Source organism: Talpa occidentalis, unplaced genomic scaffold (assembly GCF_014898055.3).
Source record: "Talpa occidentalis isolate TD23 unplaced genomic scaffold, MPIMG_talOcc4v2.1 talOcc4.7, whole genome shotgun sequence".
Lineage (NCBI taxonomy): Eukaryota > Metazoa > Chordata > Mammalia > Eulipotyphla > Talpidae > Talpa > Talpa occidentalis.
The window spans coordinates 61,079,169-61,102,366 of NW_023605083.1; the positions used below are offsets into that span (position 1 = coordinate 61,079,169).

Sequence of the window (23,198 nt, forward strand, 5' to 3'; positions counted from 1 at the left end):
TTATTTTTCACTGAACTTCCCAAGCTGTTTTTTAAAGAGGCTAATTTTGATGGGAGAAAGAAGAATCTCAGAGACAGAAAAAAGGGAGCACTGGATCATGCTGCACCAGCTGTGCTGTGAGAGAAAGCCTTCAGAGGGTGGCGATTCCCCATGACATCAGCGGAGCTTCATCTGCACAGAGAAGCAAGGGCAGGAGCTCTTCCGTGGGGACAGGACATGGGCTCGGTCTTCTACCAAAGCGCCAGACAGGCTGGTACCAAAACAAGGAGCAAGGGAAAGGAGATGGGAGAGAAGGAAGAAGCAGGAAAGGCTGAGGTCTGGCGGGGAAAGGGGAAGGGAATGGGCCCCATGTTTTCACTTCAGTGATTTAGCTTTAGTGTAAGGTAATAGTAGGGAAGACAATGATGTTGAGGAAAAGGGTATTTGTGGGAACTTATTTAAATTTATTTATTTTATTTAATCTTCACCCCCACTTCCCATGAAGTAGTTATGTCATTGTTACCGCCAGTTTGCTGATATGAAAGCTGAAGGACAGCAAGATTAATTAGGAAGTGGGAGAGGCCATAGTCTGGTTTCAGAGCCTGACCTTGGACTTCTATCCCATTTTGTCCCTGGACATGAGATTATAATACATGAGATTATAATCCTTTATTTTCTAGGAATGAAAAAGATAGACCAAGAACAGCCTGGCTTAGAAACTTCAAGGACCCCAGATACACAGATGAAGAAGAATCAGAACCCCATGTCAAAGAGACTAGAACAAAGAGGACTTCAGTTTCCTTTCCAGGGGCAGATAACATTGAAATTGCTGGCCATGGACACAGAAGGAGCTTAAACAATGATGACTCAGCCAAGCCCCAAGTTCATATGAATGAAAACAAGGATGCATTGAAAACAGTATGAGAGAAACCTGTACCAAGTTGAATGCTGCCAGAGAGAAGGGGAGAACCTGCTGGCCGGTCGGTTAAGAGCCATACTCTTTTTGGAATGGCTGTATCTATTAGTGGGGTGCTCTACAACACACTTTTTACATATGGATGGAGTTGGATCACATGCCAGAAAAACAGAGGGCCACCCTCTGCCACTCCTACCCACCCCCTGCAACCTCTTACTTTCATGAACTGGTGACACCTGATTAAAAACAAACAAAAATGGAAGATAATATTAAAGAGAGGCAGGTTGATGGATGCCCACCTAGGGGAGCCTCCACGCCCAGCATTCAGAGCACTCACTGACTTTGGGCAGCATTCCCAACAACTTTCAGAGCTGGCAGGAACCTCTGAGATCACTCAACCTAAGGTCGTCACCAATGAGAAGAGAACACCCAGGCCCAGAGGGGGAGGGCTTGGCTGAAATCGGTTAAGGAAGTAGTGGGCTTGCAGATGCCCTGGAGACCCAGGCCAGGTGTCCTTCACCACACCACACCACACCACTGCCCTCCAAATTTCCTAAACAATTCCTAAGTGGATCAACTGTAACACTTTCTCTTTTATATATGAAACTTGCTTCATATCAAAATCCATGTAACTATAAAAATCTCATCAAAGCATCAAAATGATATCTCATTCACATTAACTATCACAAAGATCATTAAAGGTAAAAGTACAGTAAACATTTATGATATTTTAAATGATATTATATCTATAAAGTATACCATTCCCAGATTTTAAAGCAAATCAGTATTTATCCTAAATATTCCCAAAAATATGGACTGTTTAAGTGTTCATATTCAATAAAAATACATAAGTTGATGTTATTATGACTTTAAATGACATTTTATTTTTAAAAAAAAACAAGCAAGCTTGACGCTAACAAAAGTCATTCAAAGGGAAAAATATATATAAACATAAACATATGAAAATAAATAATAAAACACACAGTATAATGGAAAACACAACTGCCATAACTGCCAGTTGCTATTAAAATTAAGAGTAAAAATTCATGCCTTCCCGTACACTTATGGTATTATTCTACATATTGCAAAAATACCAGTGAACTTACCCACCACAGGAAATATGCCAAGATTATGTAGTCATCAAGGAAAGAGATTCCATACAAGTGAAAGGAAAGCAATTCAAAAATCAAATAACTACATTCATTTCATTATATTATTAGTAGAATTACTCATAGAACTATTGTATACAGAAGAGCTTTTATACTAAAACTAAAACCAATTTAGAAGAAATATGAAATGACAACTTCAATAAGAAAACTAGAGTATTAATATTAATTCAAATATTAATTCTAGTGTTAATAATTAACACTAGTGTGTTAATATTAATTCAAATAAATCACAACACAATTGTTCAACAGATTTTACTGCTTTGTCACTAAAATAAAGGACAATTAATATTTTCATATTTTTGTAGAAGAAATTATACAATAAAAATAACCAGTTGGGTTGTAAAAAGATAATTCATTTTGTATCTGAGATTTGACATAAAAAACTAACTAGGTTGAATTAAAATAACAGTATATTTCGTAAGTGGACAGTTTCTCACCTCGTCTTCCTTCAAACACATCTTTGATTTCTCTTAGCAGTGGTGACATGTCACTAATTTGGGATTCCCAAGCTTCACAAAATACATCTAGGTTTTCTTTAGCGATTTTACTAGAAGGATGCAATGTCAATGTTTCAGCAGCAGAAATTATCTAAGGAAACACAATATACACAGGTGTGACTTTTAAAACCTTAGTTATCAAAGTAAGGGGGGGTGCAATTGTATGGGGAATATAACCAAAATGAAAATGCATACATTGTGCAAAAATGAAAAATGATGTAAGAATTATATAAAACAAAATATAAAAAAACCCTCAGTTACCAGAATCACATCAGAGACCAAACTTAAATCTGTATGTTCAATTCAATTCAATAAAAAGTTTTGAAGCAATTTCTACACATAAGTCCCTGTTAAACAATATAGAGATAATAGAACAAAACTTACTGCTTCTTATAATTTGATCTACAGATAAACAGCATGTCCTAGTATATACAAATCTTTATTAAGGGAGCAATTATCTTTAGTCAAGGAAAACTTCTTCAACGAAATGATTTCCATAGCGCAATTCAGAGTTCTGCACAGATAACAAAGAGTGTGCTGTATACTCCATAGAAGAGGTAGTCGGAGTGTTGGTGGTGGTAGTGGCAGTGGTAATGGTAGTGGTGGTAATAGTAGACATAATAAAAGTGGCAGCAATAGTGGTGGTAGCAGTAGTAGTAGCAGCAATAGTAGTAATAATGGGCAGTGGTAGTGGTGGTATAGTGGTAGTAGTAGTAGTAGCAGCAGTAGCAGCAGTAGTAGTAGGCAGTAGTAGTGGTGGTGGTGGTGGTAGTGTAGCAGTAGTAGTGGCACACAGGTTGTAGCAGTGGTAGTACTGAGGGTAGTAGTCTCAGATGCACATACCTATGTGTAGTGATAGATACATTCCTGAGACACTGTATTGGGTGCTTGATAGACACAAGCATTAATCCTCAAAAACAAATAAACAAAACACTACCCTTCCCAAAGAAGCATTATTCCCATTTTACAGCTAAAGAAAATGAGGCTCAGAGATACCAAGTAACTTGGTCGATATCATGTAACTAGTGTATGCAGAGCTGATATGGGAACTTAGATCTGCCTGACTCAAAGCCCGAACTCTTCCCAACATATCACACTGCCTCTCACAAGACACAAGAAAGTGGTTAGGAACCATCTCAGTACTTTTTTACACCACCCTGTGGGTTTAGTTTGGTCAGTTTCTTTGTTTTAGTGACCTGACATTTAATAGAAATTATACCTTACCTTCACCTGAAAACATAACCCACCAACCAAACAAAGCTTACTGAAATTTCTTGATCACTCATTCAATAAAGCATACAAAGAGAGAAAGATCCAGGGCCGGAATTAGGACTTTTGATGTGTGCATTTTATCTCCCTTCCCTTTTGCTACATTCACTGCTAGTCAGGACAACAGGCATTGATTGATTCTGTTTGCCTTGTAGGTCTCACAGACTGAGGATGTTACATCAAGTACTCAATTGATCAATATTAATACTTTATAGCTACTAGATGTCAAAGCCATATTAGGAGCTGGATATAAAATGAACTTCCAGAAAACTGATGTGGTTAGTCACGCTGCCTTTGAGAAAATGAGAACTAGATGCTCATCCTGCTTGGGCCAGCCCCACAGGCACAGGGCCAGGCAAGCAGGTGCCTGCTTGATGAGAACAAGGCTCCCCATACTCAGGGAAGGTGTGCACATGACTATGGGCTGGGGAGCACTGTCCCATCTCTACCAGGAACCACCAGGCTGTGTGCAGACTGCTCAACTATTCCCTGAACGTGAGCTAACATTTTTTTTTTGATCTAACATTTTAAAGGAAACATAAAAACAATATTGCTAAAACATAGATATCCAGAAATAATGCAAACTGTCCCAGAGGCATGCTCTATTGCCTGAAATTATCCCTTTGTGAGACAGATGGCAAAGGCGAGGAGGAAAAGCTGAGGCTGTGGGAACAGAAAAAGCCTCCCAAGTTATAGAAGTTGATAACAGGCTCTCTCACCATGCTGGGGAAGAAAATAAGGCTGCAATACTCCTGCTGCAATAAAGACAGTAAGCAGAGAATTGAAACCAAATAGCAAGTAGGGCCTGAGGAATAACAAGCTGGTTGCAAATGGCAGGAAAGTCCTTTAGTTCTACCCCTTTAGTTCTACTAAAATACATTTAAAAGCCAAGGCAAGCAGGATGACTGCCAAGTGACCAGGCGAGTATGGAACCTTGGTTTCTCCCAATGAGCAGAGTTCCTGTGGTTATAAGAAAATGTTCAGCAGCTGATCACTGCGGAGACTCACTCCTACATTTCCTGCTTCTGTGCATCTGACACCGGTCTCTAAGGTACACATATAATGATGCCCCCAACACCCAGTGCAGCTCAGCTAGCGGCATACACCACCAATCCTGCTGTGCTCAACTAATCCAGGGGCTCCACTTCTATCACCCAAAATTGCAATTAGCGGTTAAGTTCTTTGGGCCGACTATGAAAATGAAACAAGTGCACTTTGTAAATTATATTTTAGAGCTTACCTAAAAAAGAAAGGAAGTCCTATCCCTCACTTTATCCCCTTAGATTAATATGACAGGGACAGTATTAATTTATTTATTTATTTTTTTAAAAGATTTATTTATTCATTTATACATGCACTGGGTACAGTCAGAGGTCTGGGAGGGTGAGAGAATTCACCAGAGCCAGAGCAGAGAGTAGAACAGGCAGCGTGATGAAGTACACTGCTGAGGGGAGCAGCGGGCGGCAGGAGAGGTCTGCGTGCCATGTGGGACCCTCCTCTGGTGGCCGGGGAGCAGCCGGGGATCAAACCGGCGCTGCAGAGGCTGCGGGCAGCTTCGCAACCCAGCGCTCAACCGCTGCGCCACCGGGGAGGCCCGGGACAGTATTAATTTAGATGCCAGTGGCTTAATGGTCTTTGAAAATTATACAAAGTAATATTATAGGAAATTCAGGGGAAAAAATCACAATTCTCCCAAACAAGCACAAGAACTTTCATTTCTGCATATTTCTATATAGGCATTTTTTTAGATATGTGTACTTTAATCAGTAGAAATTATAGTACATGTACAAATCTGTATCTTGCTGTAAATAGATTCATTTAAAATAGATACAAGGCTGCACACCTGAGACCTGTATGTTATAAACTAATGTTACTTCAACAAAAAATGAATAAATTAATCATAAAAAGGTTGACTAAATAAGTAGATATTAATGAAGGGGCCAATCTCTCATTTGGTAGATGGCCAGATAACCCAACTGAATGTCACCTATCCAGCCACACTACCAGAGAAAGTCCCATTATCTTTGTTTCTCAAGGTAGATTTGGCCTCTAATTACACAGAACCATTTATGTCTTCCTTCCACACAATTCGTTATGACACTCACAAAAGACACTATATAGAAGAAACAATTTGCTATTGCTCATACCTGTTGGCCAGTGACCTGGAATGTCTCCTCTGCATGTAGACAGGTAATTTCAAGAGGTTCTGTCCCAGACACGTGACGTAACAGTCGACAGGTCTGTGAGGAAACGTTTCTTTAGTTCAACTTTCACAGGGTCACTCTTCACAATACACAGTATTATTTTATAATCAATAAAGGAAACAGAACTTCACACATATAACTTATCGGAAACTATCAAGCCTATTTATTAAAAATAAAGTTATATATCACTGAGATTATGATAATGCTGGATTGTGGTCTAGGAACCATGCAGGAATAAATAAGGTTATAGTGTATTGCTTCTACTTCCTGTCTGATCAAGGCAAGGTGATCACAAAATGTTAGAACTGGGAGGAATTTTTCCAAGTGTCTAATAGTGCCCACACATTTTACAGGGGAACGTAGCTCAGATAAGTGACTTTCCCAAGATCTCTCGGTTAAACTATGTCAAAGTGACTACAAATTACACATTCTACCAACAAACAACATTTCCACCCAGATTAATCAACACACCTTTCACTGGAGATAACATTGGAATAGGCAAGACAAATGTAATGAGTAGAGAGCCTATATCAGAGAAAATGATTGAAAATCATGAAACTTAAAACATAGTTAAAAAAATTCTGCAGGATTCCTATAATTTGCAGGCTTTCCTAAAATCAGAACACTTAGTTTGCAAACATAACAGACCTGGGGTAGTCATACGATGACTATAGTCAGCAATACTGTTCGTAGTTTTTACAGTTACTAAGAGTAGATCTTAAAAAAAAAACTCTGTACCATGTGAGGTGATGGATGTTAACTAAACTTCTAGTGGTGAACACTTCAGTACATATATCAAATTGTTGTATTAAACTTACACAATATTATGTAGCAATTGTATCATTAAAAACTATAAAAGAGATAAAATCACATCTACTTTAAAATGGACATATACCTACAGTCATTTTAAGAATATTCCCTAGCAGGAATAAACAAGTAAAGGAGACACAGCAGGTCTGGATAGTCTAAAGTTTCCTTCTAACTTTAGTCTTTGAGAGTCTGTGAGCAGGATATATTAGAAATAGGAAGACAGCAAAATGATTCATACCTGAGCATTTCTACACATGCAGGATGTACCCCATATGTACACGGTAAATTCAACTTACCTAGATATCTTTCTTAGTAACAGATGTCTGACATTTTCAGTAGGTAGAAGACTTAGAATATCAAGCAATACTTGGAATTATTACAAACATGGCAATTAAAGCATCAGCAACATAACAGAGATTTGGGCAGCAAAGGGGAAGCTAGAGAAGAAATATGTGCTGCATGCCTTTTCTGTCCCCCCACGTCCAGTATCCCTTTTCATACTTGCCTCCCACCCTGGGGGACTGGCCAATATGGCCTACCGCTGTGTTTGGCCAATAGGAGGCCTGGGGAAAAAAGCAGCAGGGATGAGTAGAGTAAGGACTTGTATCTAATGGGCTGACCCTGCAGGGCACTGTGGCTACTTTGTGTCTACTTCAGAAATCACAACTTGTCAGGACAGCTCTGAAGACTCTAAGCCCTTCCGGTTCCCAGTACCACTGACTGTCCCTGTCAATTTGGACCTAAGAGTGACATCAGCTCTACTATCACTGACCCAAATTATTGCATACACTTTCTATGTGGTTGTAAAGAGCTCCTTTATTAGAAAATTCTTTTAAGTATCCCAGCTCAAGTGTGCCATCTCTTTCCTGCTGAGATCTCACAGATTCAAACAGAAATAAGGTCAATACAACATGTCTCAGCTGCTCTACAATTTCTAAGCTCTCTGAGAGAATGGGAAGATTAAGAAGCATTCTAGTAGCTTGTGTTAGTTGTTTTTGGAGGCCAGATCATTGTAAGAATAGAAAAGATAAACACTGTACCTTTAGAATTCCAAAGGAGAGAAGATATTCATATAAATTAACCAAAACCTGTATTTGTGTTAATATTCTCGGATGACAATACAGCTGCCACTAAATGGAAGTGTCTATAACGAGCAAATGTATTACTCACCTCAACAAGCTGCTCTTTCTGCTCCGAGAGTTTGCAGGTATATTCAGTCAAACCATCTATATTTCCTTCTACGCCAATAAGTTTTAATGCTTTTAGAGTCACGTGATCGGTGTGGTATTTTAAGAGATCAGCTGCCAGCTGAGTTGCTGTATTATGAAGCTTTAGATGTTGCAGGGCAAGAGGTATGAAAGAGAGAATAGTAAGATTTGGTGAACAAGCATTTCATGAACACATAAGAACTAAACAGTAGCAACCTGGAAGCAGCAGCACTTGATTCTTGTGGGGGCGGAAGGGGTTTAAAAATGACTGGTGATAGCATGTCCTATACAGCACTGGGAGTCTCTAAGTTCTCCCAAGGGTGGTGTTACTGCCACACCTCTGTATAAACAGAATGCTGTTTATAGAAGATGAACTGATCACCTGGTGGCAGAGTACCCAGTCCCTTTTCCCATCCTACAACCCTCCAGTTCTTTCCACATAGTTTTTTTTTTTTTTTCCTTTCACTTAAAAAAATGCTTCTGCTGCTCTTAAAGTTAGTGAGAAACAGAACAGTATTAAGAGTAAGGTATTCAGAGTAGAGGAAAACAAAGTTGCAGTAAATGATCAATAGCTTTTTTTTCATAGATTTAAAACTGTTTTAACCTTTGAAAAAGTAGCAATGAGATCTAGTCAATTATATATTCAACAGAATCCTGTTAAATACCTGTATCAAGGCAGAAATGACATACAGACTGGACAGGTGACAGTTGTCCAGTCAGCACCCAGGTGAGAGAAACCCTTCTTGGGGCTAGAGGTGACTGTCTATCTATAATTGCTATCCAGAACTTTACTCTTTAGCTCTAGAACCACACTACACCACAGGAGAAATGACAGCTAGAAGAGTAACAATATCCTGGGTTTTACTTGACTTTGGGTGAATTTTAAGCAATGCTCACCCTTACTGGAGATCTTTGGGCCCTATTAATTCCAATATTTATTCTTCCCCTTATCCTGACATTTTTTTAATGATTTGATAGGTTTTAAATGATGTGTTCTCTCCAGAAAAGAGATCATTTTAAATAACAGTGTCCTAAGAAAATCTGACTTTGAATTAAATTGATTTGAATGAAGTGATTTTTTTTTTTTCCTGGATGAAATCCAATGTTGATTCAAATTACAGGACTTTTTATGAAATTAACAATGGGGTAGTCTGCATTCCTGCAATCAAGGGAGAATAATTACAGTCAGAAACAAAGACATTAAATGCACTTTCCTTGGAAACAAAATACCACATGGGAATTTTTAAAGATTTTGTTTATCAGGTCTTAGGAAATATCTAATGCTAGCCCTTTATTTTAGACTATGAAATAAGTTCTTAGAGACTAAATGACTAGTCCACAATCACATAAATCTTACAGATAGTTCTGGAGAGAACTTCTTAACAACCCCAGGGGATGAAGAGCGAATAAACATGAATTTCCTCCTCTGTACACTCTTGAAAACAGCTTCATAGACATCCCTTCTCAAAATTCTTCTAGGTTGATATTGTTATACCCATTTCAGAGGTAAAGAAAATAAAGCTCATAGAAAGCCACTGTCAAAGGAATTTATGTTCTACTGCTAATCACAGTTTTAATAATAGTCTAATTAAAATGGTAGCCAATTTTTTTTAAATTACAGAAAGTCACACCCTTCTATGGTTAACAAGATGTTAAAATAAAGATTTAAATAGAGGTCAGTAACAAGTGAGAGGTCAAACAGGTTGCCATGTGTATGATTTATAAAAGAAACATCCAAAAGCCAGTTTCATTTTCCTGAATTCCTGACCCTCTTCAAAAAATGTGAAAACAAATTAGAGATAAGGGAGAGGAGAGGCTCTGTGAGGAGGATCTGTCTGGAATGCTGATGTGTGATTGCTGCACATCCCACCTCCAGCACCCCCCAAAGGAAAGGAAGCAACACCACGCAGGGGTTGTAGTAAGTGGGAGCATTGGGGGAGCCTCTGCGGACACATGGAGGTATCCATAGAAAGCCAAGCTCAAAATCTGCTGAGCCCACAGAGTCTTATCATAAGGGTAATGGTGACTAAGAACTTTCCATCTCCCACTTGCTCTCTTCTCTTCCAGAGTCCCAGCTGGCAAAGATCAGAAACAGAGGTCGATAATGGGCATAAAGGGTGTGAAAATGGGGCAAGAGACACACTTTCCCCAAAGCCGCAGGTGTGAGGAGCAGGGACAAGTTCCTACAACTGAATGAAGATGGAAATGCTGAGTAAACATAATAACTTTTGAGGTTGTGTTTAATGACCTAAAGCAGAGATTGGCAAAAATTTTTGTAAAGGCCCAGATAATAAATATTTTAAGCTTCTCAGGCCACACACTCTCTTACAATTACCCAACTCTGGGTTAGGATGAAGAAACAATAGACAACATGTAAACAAAGGGGCAAGACCACATTCCCAAAACTTTATTTACAGAAACAGAGAGTTTTGATGTAGTAGAAGCAAACCCCAGACTTAAAGTGATTTTCAGTGACCTGAGAGAAATCAAGTTAAGTCATGGGATGAACAAATTTTCATTCAGCCACAGGGAGACTGTCTCAGCCAAAAGAATATTTTTTTTTTTAAATCGTCTCCTAAAATACCAAGAGTAAGTACCAAGAGTATTTACCAAGGGTAAGTACCAAGAGTAAGTTTTGTTGAGTTCTGACATTAAATCCATGTAACCACCACTACAATCAATATTCCCACTACCCCTAGTATTTTCCCCAGGCTCCTGTGTGGTCAACGGCCTTTAATTATTGACCCCAGGCAGCTATTGGCCTGATTATTATCAATATAAATTAGTTTTGTGCTTTCTAGAATTTCTTCTAAATGGAACCACCCCCCCCCACACCCCCCACCATACACACACACATTCTGTTACGGTTACTGCTAAATAGTACCTGTACAGTCATACCAAAACTCACTTACCAATATCAGTTCCCCTGTTGATGGAAAGCTAGGCCATTTCCAGTTTGGGGCTATTCTAAGTAAAGCTACTGTGAATATTTCATGTAAAAGCTTTGAGGATGATGACATTAATAAAACAGTGGTTCAAAATAACTAGGTCAAAGGAAAATGTTTTAAATCTGGGTGCAGGCACATACTAATACTAATGATTTCACACAGGCCATGTAGTATGTAAGTAGCAAAGAAAAGAGGCTAAATTTCAAACTACACTTACTTCTTTCTTAAGTTCGTTGAGGCTATGGATGATTTTCAAAATAGTAAGTTCCAGTTCTTCAGCAATGCTTTTTGTTTTCATGCTTTGCTAAAAATTTTAAAAAGAATATGTGTAGTGTTACTCATAGTTTTCATCTGTAATTTTAGTTGAACTATGAATTATAATAAATTTTTATATCAATTTACAAACTATAAAGGAAAGTAGATTTTTTGAAATTCCCTTGTTTATGGTTAGAATGTAAATTAGAATTTTAATTATTTAGTTGTATTTTCCCACTCCATAAACTAGTGAATTTCTTAAATCTAGTTTTCTTCAGTAAAAGTATCACATCAAAAACTAATCTGTCTTCTGCTTGGAATGCTTGTCTGTTCATTCAGATTAGTTTAAAATGAAAATATCTGCAGGTCCTTACACAAATGTCTCACAGAATGGCCTTCTCAGATCACAGTCTCAGTTAGACCTCCCTCTTATCTCCTCAATCTTTTCTAAAAAAAAAAAATCCTAGTTTGCCATTGTACATTTACTTTTTGATTTTTAAATTTTATTATTTTATATATATATATATTTTACATCATTCTTCCTTTTTGTGCATGTAAGCTTTCTCCTCTAAGGTGTAGTCCCCATAAAATTTCCACTACCAATTGACCTGTGCACCACCACCATAGTTCCTTGTGCTCTTCCCACCCTGTTTTGATCCCTCTCCCTCCTCCTCCTCTGCAGAGTGTCTTTGATTAGTAGTTGCATATTAATTTTGTTTTTTAATTTACTATAATTTTTTTTCCTGATCCCTTGTTTGGTTTCCCCTATATTCCCCCTATAAGTGAAACCATCCAATATTCTTTTTCTTTCTTTCTGGCTTATTTCACTGAGCATAATGCCTTCCAGCTCCATCCATGTTACTGCAAATGGCATGAGTTTATCTTTTTTGATTGCTGAATAGTATTTCACTGTGTATATGTACCACATCTTGATCCAGTCATTTATTTTGGGGCATTTGGGTTGTTTCCATATCTTACCTATTGTAAATAGTGCTACAATAAACACAGGAGTGCAGGTATCTTTTTGAATTAATGTTTTTCTGTCTTTGGGGTATATTCCTAGGAGTGGAATTGCTGGGTCATATGGAAGCTCCATTTTTAGTAGTTTGAGGAAATTTTTTATTTTTTTTGTTGTTGTTGTTGTTTGCTTATTTAAAGACTATGTTCCCCACTAGGCCTTGGTCAGCTCCATGAAGGCTGAGGTCACAGTTATTTTGCTCACCACAGAATCCAAAGTATCTGGCATAGCAAATGGAATGGGCAGTGAGTATTCACTTCTTTAAATGACTGACTCTAAATTAAATACCAATATCCTCATAAGCCTTGATCCCTCTCCCTAAAGACGGATTCATCCTCCTTCAAAGCCTCTCAGGATACTTATAAAGCGTTTTTGTTCTTGTCTCACCCTTTCCCACATTCTTCTATATTGCAAAACTCTTGCAAACAAAACTTTTACTTATTCATCAATAAACTTCCAGTGCTTGGCATATAAAAGTCACTCAGTAACAAGGGCTGGAAAAAATTAAATGAATGAACAATTTGTCTGGTATGCCAAAGCAGAGACCCGGGTGCTGGTGAAATAGGTGTAAGGTGCTAATTACAAATTTAAATAGAATTGAATTTCCAACCCAGGGAGCATATCTGCACAGTAAGTCTTTATACTGAATATTGGGCTTATAACACAGAAACAATCTATCCTTGAGATTAGATATCAAGCTAAGCACAAAATATTGCTGTCTACCCTAGGATCAGTTCCCCTGCTAATGTGAGCATTTGCCATGACATGGTGCCATGAAATTATTAAAGAAATCTGTCATTTATATCTACTCTGCATTCACATGTCAATCTGTTTACAAGGAAGTAAACTGCTGCTTCCTTCAGTATACTCTCAGCCAGACTCACCCTCCTTTTTATCTTTACTGCCAAAGCTTTTGCTCATGACTTCCAGATTTGCTCTATCCATGCTGTATATCGTAAACCATGTAAACTACTTTTTGGTCATGACCCATGTCTAAGAAATAAATAAATGGTGCCAGAGAGGTCTTTGGAGTCTCAATTTTGCAATCCAGGCTCTAGAAGAGTGGTGCACACTCCCTGTGCTGTCCCACTTCTGTCTGTCTTTACCACTCTTGCCCAAAGAACTTGCATGTTTTTAAGGGCACCGAGCAGCCAATATTGAGACTCGGTAAGTGGCGGCCTACCAGTTTTAGACCAGGAATCTATACAAAGGTAAAAAGTCTTTTACCTGCCAGCTGGATCTACTCTCGTCTTCATTGCATCTAGACCTCAAAAAGTTTTCTAAATTGTTGTGTCTGTGACTCAGCTGTCCTCAGAGTAAAGAACTGTGCACATCTGCATGGCTCCAACCATGAGATTCAGGTCCCAGGAACCTCTAGGTAGGAGTCTACTCCTCTAATCTTCATTCTGAAGAAGCACTTTAGGGAGGAATTTTCCAAAGATGAGTTTGGTGGGAGAATGGGGGCAATAGGTGCAGCTTGCAACGGTGACAGTGACTCAGAATCCAGACTGGCCAGGGTAAGAGACAACCGGCCTGGAAATGTCAACTGCAGTGAGTGCTGGACAGAAGGGTGCCTCAGCCAAGGGGGAGGGAGATGAGGCACCAGACACCCTTGCCCTGTCCTGACCACATTCACACTGCTGGTTGTTTTGTTAACATCCACAGCTCTGTGAACATTGGGGGAAAGCTACTATATAAGATTTTCACTGATAAATTGCTGTTTTTATGTTAACCATTCAGGAATTGTTAAGGAATCCCTTGCCAAAGTAAGGGAAGGTTTAGCTAGACGTAAAAAGGAAAGAGAGGCTCAGCAGGGGTGGTTTGAATCTTGGTTTAATGCCTCCCCATGGCTAACAACCCTATTGTCAGCCGTTGTGGGACCTTTAGTTTTGCTCATGCTAATGCTAACATTTGGCCCTTGTATAATCAATCGCTTGCTTGCTTTCATCCGCGAACGGGTTAGCACAGTACAGTTGCTGGTTTTACGCAGTCAATACCTACAAGTAGAACAAAATCAACTGTGAGGCTAGGATTAGCCTCCTCTCACAGTTACAAGAAAAAGGGGGGAATTGTAAGAACTTAAAGGACTAAACATAGCAAGACAACAGCCATTTTAAGGAAAATGACCGTTTTAAAGAACACAGTTGTCCATTGCAGGGTAAAACCACAAGAACCACAAGGCCAGGGTGAATGAAACTTAAAGATTGCCAAAGAAAGGCACATAATCAGATTGAACTTGGTCCCTGTTGTGAAAGGTCCCCTTTCACTGATATGAAAGGTCCCCTTTTCTACTGTGAATAGAGTATAAAAAACAGCTTGTCACCCTTAAAGGGGTCCTTCTCTCAACCTGATGAGACTGCTGTGTCAGTACACCAGGCAGAGTTGGACCCTAGCTTAAGCTAGCAATAAAGCCTTTTTGCTTTTGCATCTCTGGCTCCGTGTAGTTTTTGGGAACCCCGGACGGAGTTGAGGCGCCAACTCCTAACAAAATCAAAGTTCTTACAGCCTGAATCCACACAGAAATTAACTGCTGCAGTGACATCCGCGCCTGTGTGGACAGTTCCAAGATGCGTTCCCTGTGTTCATGGCTGGTGTAGGCATAATCAGTGAAGTCTTCTGTACGCTCCAAGAGGACATCCAGCATCATAGACAGATTCTCTTTTGACTGGAAATTTAGGTTCTCCCGAAGACTTTCAATATTCCTCTGAGAATAAAAGGGATACACAGCCATACGTGTCAATATTCCCTACCAAAATGGACGGTAATTTCTGACAGCGCCTAAAAAGACACTAGCAGTTTTTTTCCCTGCCCGAGGGCTCCAGTGATGACTATATTTCCCACAAACTGACGAGGACACATTGTTTAAGACCCACCCATGGCCATGCAAGTTCCCTCCCTGTAGACATTAACACAACATTCTTATGAGATGAGTGACTCTAATGCAGAAAGACTATTATCTCTTAGCATCTGGTAGGAAAAATGAAATTGCCCTCAGGTAAAGGATTTGCAACTGAGAAAATGCTGAGGCAAAGTCCTGGAAGATGTTACACCCACATTATGAACACGTGTTGAGCCCCGAGGAAGGGTGTGGAGGGTGTAGGTATGGGAAGGACTGGCAAAGGCATCCATCTTTCCTCCACTAATTCAGCAAAATTCTCCGAGTCACCGAACCAGTCACCCTTCATTTTGTCCTATATCTCCAACAGCACCTGCCTGATCAAAGCATCCCCTACTAGGGTTGATTTTTATATTTTTCTAAAATGTAAACCTACATTGCCACCTCCCCTTCACTGGCTCCTCACCATCTACAGTCTCAAGTCCAGAGTTCTACTGCACAGCACAAAGTCTTCTAGCATCTTGTCTTTAGAGACCTAAAATTCTGACTCACCTGCTAAGCTGCTGAAAAACCTTTCCCTTTGGCCATCTTGCGCTCAGTTTCCTGAACGTGGGATGGGAACATGCTCCCTGGTGCCATCATTCCCTCACTCAGCATTGTAAGACACACTGTACCACTGCAACCTTATTTACATTCTGGCCCATGAAACACGTCACAGAAACAATTTGGGCCAAGAGTCAATAGCAAGGGTGAGCATGCTTGGGGTCACAAGGAACATTTGTTGTCCATCTTAAAGTCCTTCTGCAAATATCCCTTCAAACTAATCCTCACTTAGGACCCATTGTAACATGAAAATGCCAAGATCTGGAAAGGTCAAAAGGCCATAAGGGAAGGCTTGTTCCCTCCTCTTGGCACACACTGTCTCCAGTTGTTGCTTCACCCTAGGTAGACATCATTTATTTATTTATTTTTAATAGAGGCATGTTATTTATTTGTTTGTTTGTTTGTTTTGTTTATACAAGCACTGGGTACAGTCAGAAGCGCGGGAGGGTGAGAGAATTCACCAGAGAGGGGAGCAGAGCAGGCAGAAGGACCGAAGTACACTGCTGAGGGGAGCAGCGGGCGGCAGGAGAGGTCTGCGCACCATGTGGGACCCTTCTCCGGTGGCCGGGGAGCAGCCGGGGATCGAACCAGAGCCGCAGAGGCCACGGGCAGCTTCACAACCCAGCGCTCGACCGCTGCGCCACCGGGGAGGCCCGACAGCATTTATTTTTAAGCAAGGAAAGAACATGGATGAAAGTGAAATTGACAATGAGGATCTAGAGAAGTTAAACAAAATTAGAGCAAAATAGTCATGTGAAGAAACAACATTTATGCTAAAGTTTTTCATTTTCCCTTTAAGAGAACATACATGTTTTTAAACATACATGTTTTTAGTAGAGTCCTTTTTTTTCTTGGAAGGCTATTCATTTATGTTGTTTCACAATATCTGTCCATGTAGTCACAGGACCGAATACACAATCAAGTATCCAGTTTCCCCTACAAAGTATACTGCACATCGGAAGAACATAAAACACCAAAAGATAACCACTGACGGGGACACTGAGTCTCTTCATAACAGTCTGTGCTTCAGAATGCTTGCTGGTGACAGAAGTTGCAGCGAGAACAGCCGGCAGCAGCAAAGGCACAGCAAGGCTCCTCATCAGCCTGGATCCAGAAATGCAACTCAAGAAGCAAAAGTCCTGGCCCAAACCCTCCTGCTCCCCAAATTACTCTTTGACTTTTGACAAAGCATCTCCTCCCTTAGCTTTCATAAAAAGAGGGAATTAGGGCCTGCCTGGTGGCGCAAGGGGTTAAATACCGCACTATGAAGAAATTCACAGCCTCTGCAGCATGAGTTCCATCCCCGGCCTGCCAGGGAGCAGCCCACATGGTACAGCAGACCTCTCCTGACTCGCCCCTGCTCCCCTCGGCAGTGTACTTCAGTCAATCAGCCTGTTCTGTTCCCCACTCTGTCTCTGATGAATCCTCTCACCCACCACATCTCTGGCCTGTGCCCCAGCTCTTGTATGCATAAATAAATAAACCTTAAAAAAAAAAAAAGAGGAAATTAGAAAATAATCTCTATGATCTCTTTCAGCAATAAAAACTAAAAGAATGACTGTCCTTGTGGGTTTTTTTTTTTTCCTCTCAGGAAGTGATTTAGGGTAGGACTGACTTCAAGGTGTAGACTAGAAGGTCATGGGCTTGAGATCAGAGAGTCCTGGCACTTACTAGTATTCCTCCTCAAAATGTGGGAATCATAATGTCCACCTAACAAGGGAAGTCAGCAATCAAGTGAAATGTTTGTTGAGCTCATAGTCCCTGAAAATAGATGTTCTTTCCATTACTTTCCTTAACCCCATGTTCCTACTTAGCCCATCACACAATTACAAGGCAAAGTGCAGTAAAAGCCCACAGTCCCTATCACAGCCCTGTCCATTACATTGCTGGACATACTGGGTACCTTCTTAGGCCCTGGTTTTCCCACCTGTTGAATGAGGGAGTTATGCTTGATGATTTCCCAGGGCCCTCCTGACTCAGACATTGTTCTTACCCAGAAAGCATTTTCACCATTTCTTTGACTTCTGATAGGAAGTTCTGCTCTAAAGTGGGGGTTCTGGAGTCAGACTGCCTAGGTGCAATTCCCAACTCTGGCACTTCCGAGTCAGCAAATTAGTATCTGTTTCTGAGGATTACAAATAGCTAAGTACTCAGTAGGGCTGGCTCAATAAATATGAGCATGTAAATTGTCCCTTTTCTAATTTAAATTACCATCAGCACAAGTACTATTACTATAACTCAAAGTATCACCTTTTGGTTCGGGGAAGAGCAGGAATCCCAAGAGAACAGATCACGTCAGACAGGAAACTGATCAGAACACCAGGAAGCTATAGCTTGACCACCAAGGAACAGGGCTACAGTCACCCCTATAACCCAAAGCTGTGTTCTCAGTACACATGACACTAACCCAGTGTTACTGAATATAAAGTTTGTGCACAGCAGCAATGCCTTAAAAAGAAGCATCTGCTTTTGTGAAGCAGCTACTCTAAAATAATACACAAAGATATGGATATTACATATAATGATGTGCCTTTGAAATGGAAAGAAAAAAATGAAACATAGTGCCTTTATTCTTACCTTAAATTCTTTAATGCCAGTAAAAATACTGACAGATGAAAAGTCAGTCTCTCCATTTGATTTGCAGTCAGTCACAATTTCAATGACCTTATCCAATGCCACTTTCATGCGGTCAAAAACACCATCCTTGTTTTTATGGGCTGATTCACAATTGGGATGCCTGAGACATGTCTTCAAAACAATTGAAACGTTTTTCTTTTAAGATTTGGTCCATATCACTACACATAAAATCTTACAGGGAACATGTCATGCTAATAAAAATGATTCTTTACCAAAATCTCCTGGGTCCCTGGCTCACCCAGCTGTTCTCCTCACTAAAAGCGGAAGCAGGATGAGTAAAAAGCGATAGCAAGGTTAAGTGAAAAAGGCAGAGTGCAACACTATAGACGTCAGTAAGTTTACTTAAAATTCTTGAAAACAAACCAAAACCGCCACCCTATAACTTCATCATGATTAAAACTGTTTTAAAATGTTGGCATACATGTGCAAGAACTAAAAAGGGAAGAGGAAAAATGAACCAATGTTGTGTGACTATAGATGCATTTTTGACTGTTTAAAAATGATGTAAATTAAAAACTTCAAAAACCTCGATATAACATAAAAGAAGACCAGTGGAATCCAGTGAATTTTATTTTGGGAGCTTCAATGATCATAGCCTAAGGTAAATATTCGGAGTAGAAAAGGCAATTAGAAACAAACCACTAATGAGATGTTTACTATCCACTGGTGAACTATATCAAGCTGTTTGTTGGCCAACTGCTGTTTGGAATTACAGGCTCTTGACTGACAACTGACATGTGGAAGAAAGAATTAGAGTTATGAATTTACAGAATAAACAAAGGGCATGGTTACTTAACAGATTCTAACATGCCCAGCTTTTTCTAGAGCAAATGTGCTGGCTCCCCAAGAAGACAGGCAAACCCTGCAGGCAGTGACCATGTATGATCCCCAACATCTAATGCTACTGCAGCCTATATTCCAACTTAACACTTTCACCTTTCTTATAAATGAAAACTACATAAACTGGATGCATTTAATTAGATTTTCTAATTTATAATTCAGTACAACAAAAATTGTCTTACCTTTGAAGCTGTGAGAAGCATCATTGTACACTTTTCCAGAACTGCCCTAGCTGCTGCCATTTTTGCCTTTTTCTTTTCATCTTTCAAATCCTACAAATGACATAAAATCACTGAGCAGGCTAAGATTGGGTAAACAATCCAATTTTTTGAAAAATCTTTCATTCAAAAAATACTCAACATTTGGGAAATATCATTAAAAATGATAAAGTAGGGACTCCCTGGTGGTGCAAGGGGTTAAGCACCGCACTATGAAGCAGCACACAGCCTCTGCAACACGAGTTCGATCCCTGGCCAGCCAGGGAGAAATACACAAGGCGCAGCAGAGCTCTCCTTTCTTGCCCGCTGCTCCCTCCAGCAGAGGATTTCAGTCAGTCTGTGTGTTCTGCTCCTCACTCTGTCTCTGGCGAATCCTCCCCAACCCCCCCCCCTTTCTCTCTCTCTCTCTCTCTCTCTCTCACACACACACACACACACACACACACACACATCTCTGACCTGTACCCCAGCTCTTGTATGCATAAATAAATAAATCTTTTTAAAAAATGATAAAGTAAAAAAAGGCAGAATATAGTTTTATAAAATGTCACCACTTTGATCAAAATGCAGTCACCCGATAGAGTGGAAAGAAACAAATGCCCTTAGTAAGCACACAGAACCAGGAACCGAGACCTGGGAGAGACCGCCACACTCTGGGGCCTGTCACACGGGATATTCTAAGGCCCATATCTACACATGTCACTAACCAGAAACAACCATCTTGTACATTACTTCATTGAAAGTGACTTATTTGTTGGTCATTAGTTCCTTCAAAACAGATACTTAGAAGTCGACTCTTTTAGAGATCAAGTCTGATTAATCCCATCCAAGTACTTATTCACCTCAAATGAGGTCTATTTGTGGTAATAGCAGCCAACTAGCTGCTCTGAAATGTTTTTAAGGTGTTTCTTGGGTATGTAATTTCCTTAACAGGATTGTGAAGGAAGCATTGGTTTTTTTTTTTTTTTTGAAAAATGAAGATTTATTTTAAAATATACAGGATTTATTTAATTACACTTTTCTTTCTATCTTGATCTTTCAGCTATGATCTTCTCTTTTTTTTTATGGTTCCCCTAACAATTTTTTTTTGAACCAACACTCGTTTACAATGATGTTTGTGTTTTAGAGTGATAGGTTCTACATCTTCTCACCCACCACCCAAGCACCCCTAGTCCACCACCATAGTCCACCCACTGTGTTCTCTCCCCGCCACTTTATTCCTGCCCCTCCTCCTCCCTCTCTGGTAGCCTCAGTTCTACAGTCAGATTTCTACCATTTGTTATTAGTTTGGCTTTATCTGACCCTTGGTTTCATTTCTCTATATTTCACATGTAAGTGACACCATCAGGCATCTGTCTTTCCCCTTTACTAATTTCACTTAGCATAATCCCTTCCAGCTCCCCCCTTGTCTCAAATGGCAAGAATTTCATTTTTAATAGCTGAGTAGTAGTCTACTGTGTATATATACCACATCTTTCCAACCCACTCATCTTTTCTGGGCATTTATGTTGTTTCCATGGCTTGGCTGATATAAACAGGGAAGAACTCAGTTTTGATTTTTTTTCTTTTGTTTTCTCTACTTTTCTCTTCCTATAGCCCTTGACAGAATAGGTGTTATTGCAATTTGGACATAATCTGCTTACGACCATCTAAATCAGAGTTCAACAAACATTTTCAATAAAAGGCCAGATAATAATTGTATTATGCTTTCTAGGTCATGTGGTTTCTGTCAAAAGTACTCAATTCTGCCATTGTTGGTAAAAGTGCTGTAGATAAATATAAGCAAATGAACATGGCTGTGTTCCAATAAAAATTACTTATGAACACTGAAATCTGTCATACTGTCAGTCCTTTTCCATTGGTGGGTTGAGTGAAAAGTCTTTTCTCACAAATAACAATGACTTAAAGTTTGAAAATGATTTGTATTTTATTTGTTTAGCAAATCAGAATTCAAAGGCATCTCTATAATATCATCACTCCCACTCACTTGCATCCCAATATATCTTCTTCAATAGGAAAGAAAGTAACACCAAGTACATGAGAAACTATACACAACCCAAAAGCTAATTCAATTCATATGGTCATACCCCAAAGGACTGTGTTGTACATCTAAATATCATCCATCATGAGCACCTGTCAAAAACAAAGGTTGAGGTCACTTCTAAAACTTCCATCCATTCTCTTGTCTTTATCATACTGGATAGTTCTTCTGTATAACAACTGGTGGGTCTAGCTGACAGAGCCTCAAGAGTCTATGCCATACATAACACTTGCTAGTCATCCATGACACCATTTATGTATGGTGACAAGTGATCGAAGGATGGCATCTCAGTCTGTTCCAGGCCTGGCCCATGGAACAAAACAGAGGCCTCAAGAAAACCCGGTTGATCTAACAAGTACTAAGTGAGGCGTCACGATCCAGTCTGCCCCTCTCCAGCCCAATACCCATGGTCCACCTCCAGCAGCAGCCAGTTCATGGCAAAGCCATATCATCTGTGATACCAAAGCATCTCAAGGCCACGGATTATATACTTAATCTGCTGACAAGATGGGTACTTAACCTGTTTGGATGACATATCCAAACTCCCCAACCAGGAAAACTCAATCCTGGATATGGTAAGGACTTCCACCTTCCTACGCCTAGGAGCAGAGAGTCTAAATTAAGAAACAGACCTGACAAGAACTATAATGGTGCAGTTTGAGTATTACAGACTTTAGAATCAGACATAAAGAGTTGAATCTGCTGAAACAGCAACTTTAAGCACCTTTATTATCCTCTCAGGTTTAGTTTCCTCATGTGTAGAACAATTATAACGATACCTACCTTACAAATGTTTTCACAAGTAAGTGAGATCATGTATATTGAGCACCTAAAACACAGTCAATGCAAATAAACACTGGGCTTGCATTATTACTGCTAATCTAATGTAGAATAGTTACAGGAAGATATAATGGCAGAAAAACATATAATAAATTACAGAAACAATAAAAAAAGAAATTAACAACAAAATATGAGAAGAATATATATGAGGACAAGTTATTTGACTAGCTTTGGTTAAATAGGCTAATGGAACATTCCATAAATGAGGAAGTACTTGAGCTGAACCTTGAAGGCAAGTATGACCTTTCCCAGTGCGTGTGGTGAGATCTGCTGTATATGCAAGAAAAGACATACAGACCTACTCATTTTATCTTGGCTTATTTATGACAAAGGCTATAGATTTAGCAAGCAAAGAACTAACCCAAAGGATCACAAAGATCACACTTCCATTCTAATCAACAAGTAAGCATGCATTTGAAGATTCTTAAATGGAAATACATACGTTTTGTCTATCTCCAGTTAGATGTGCAAACTCCACCATTTCATTTCCAAATTGACTGAATATCTGGACAAATTCTTGAAAGCTATTCACTTTCTCTAGTCTTTCCATAGTTGCAAGGACCTGAAAAAATAGACAATATCTTTATTATCATGTGTAGACGTGAAATAGATTGAGGTTGTCAACGCTAAATAGAGAGAAGGAAAAACGGAAACTCTAAATTCTAGGGGAAAGCAGAGATGGAGTCAGACAACAGGACATAGAAAGAGGGGTCCAGGTAGAAAGAGTCAAAGGTTAGAATCTTTTAGAAAATGATTTGTTTTTAGGATGAGGAGACGTGGGCTTACCTGAAAATCAAAAGGAAAAAGAGTAAAAGAAATGACTAAATATATAAGAGAAGATTGTGTAGCTAAGTCTGAAGGAGATAGGAATGAACAAGTCAAGGTGATCAAATCTTCAGAGAAGTAGAAA

General features: G+C 39.5%; 1 protein-coding gene across 1 annotated transcript in view; it reads right to left on the reverse strand.

Annotated features, from left to right (window-relative positions):
• CTNNAL1 (catenin alpha like 1) overlaps nt 1-23,198 on the reverse strand; it is a 61,817-nt gene that overhangs the window by 19,651 nt on the left and 18,968 nt on the right. The window contains exons 4-11 of the mRNA XM_037494214.1: nt 22,731-22,850; nt 19,372-19,461; nt 18,290-18,460; nt 14,777-14,977; nt 11,218-11,304; nt 8,015-8,173; nt 5,978-6,070; nt 2,502-2,652 (exon numbers count right to left, since the gene is read on the reverse strand). Of these exons, the coding sequence (XP_037350111.1) occupies nt 2,502-2,652; nt 5,978-6,070; nt 8,015-8,173; nt 11,218-11,304; nt 14,777-14,977; nt 18,290-18,460; nt 19,372-19,461; nt 22,731-22,850 (1,072 nt within the window). The remainder of the gene's footprint in view (nt 1-2,501; nt 2,653-5,977; nt 6,071-8,014; nt 8,174-11,217; nt 11,305-14,776; nt 14,978-18,289; nt 18,461-19,371; nt 19,462-22,730; nt 22,851-23,198) is intronic.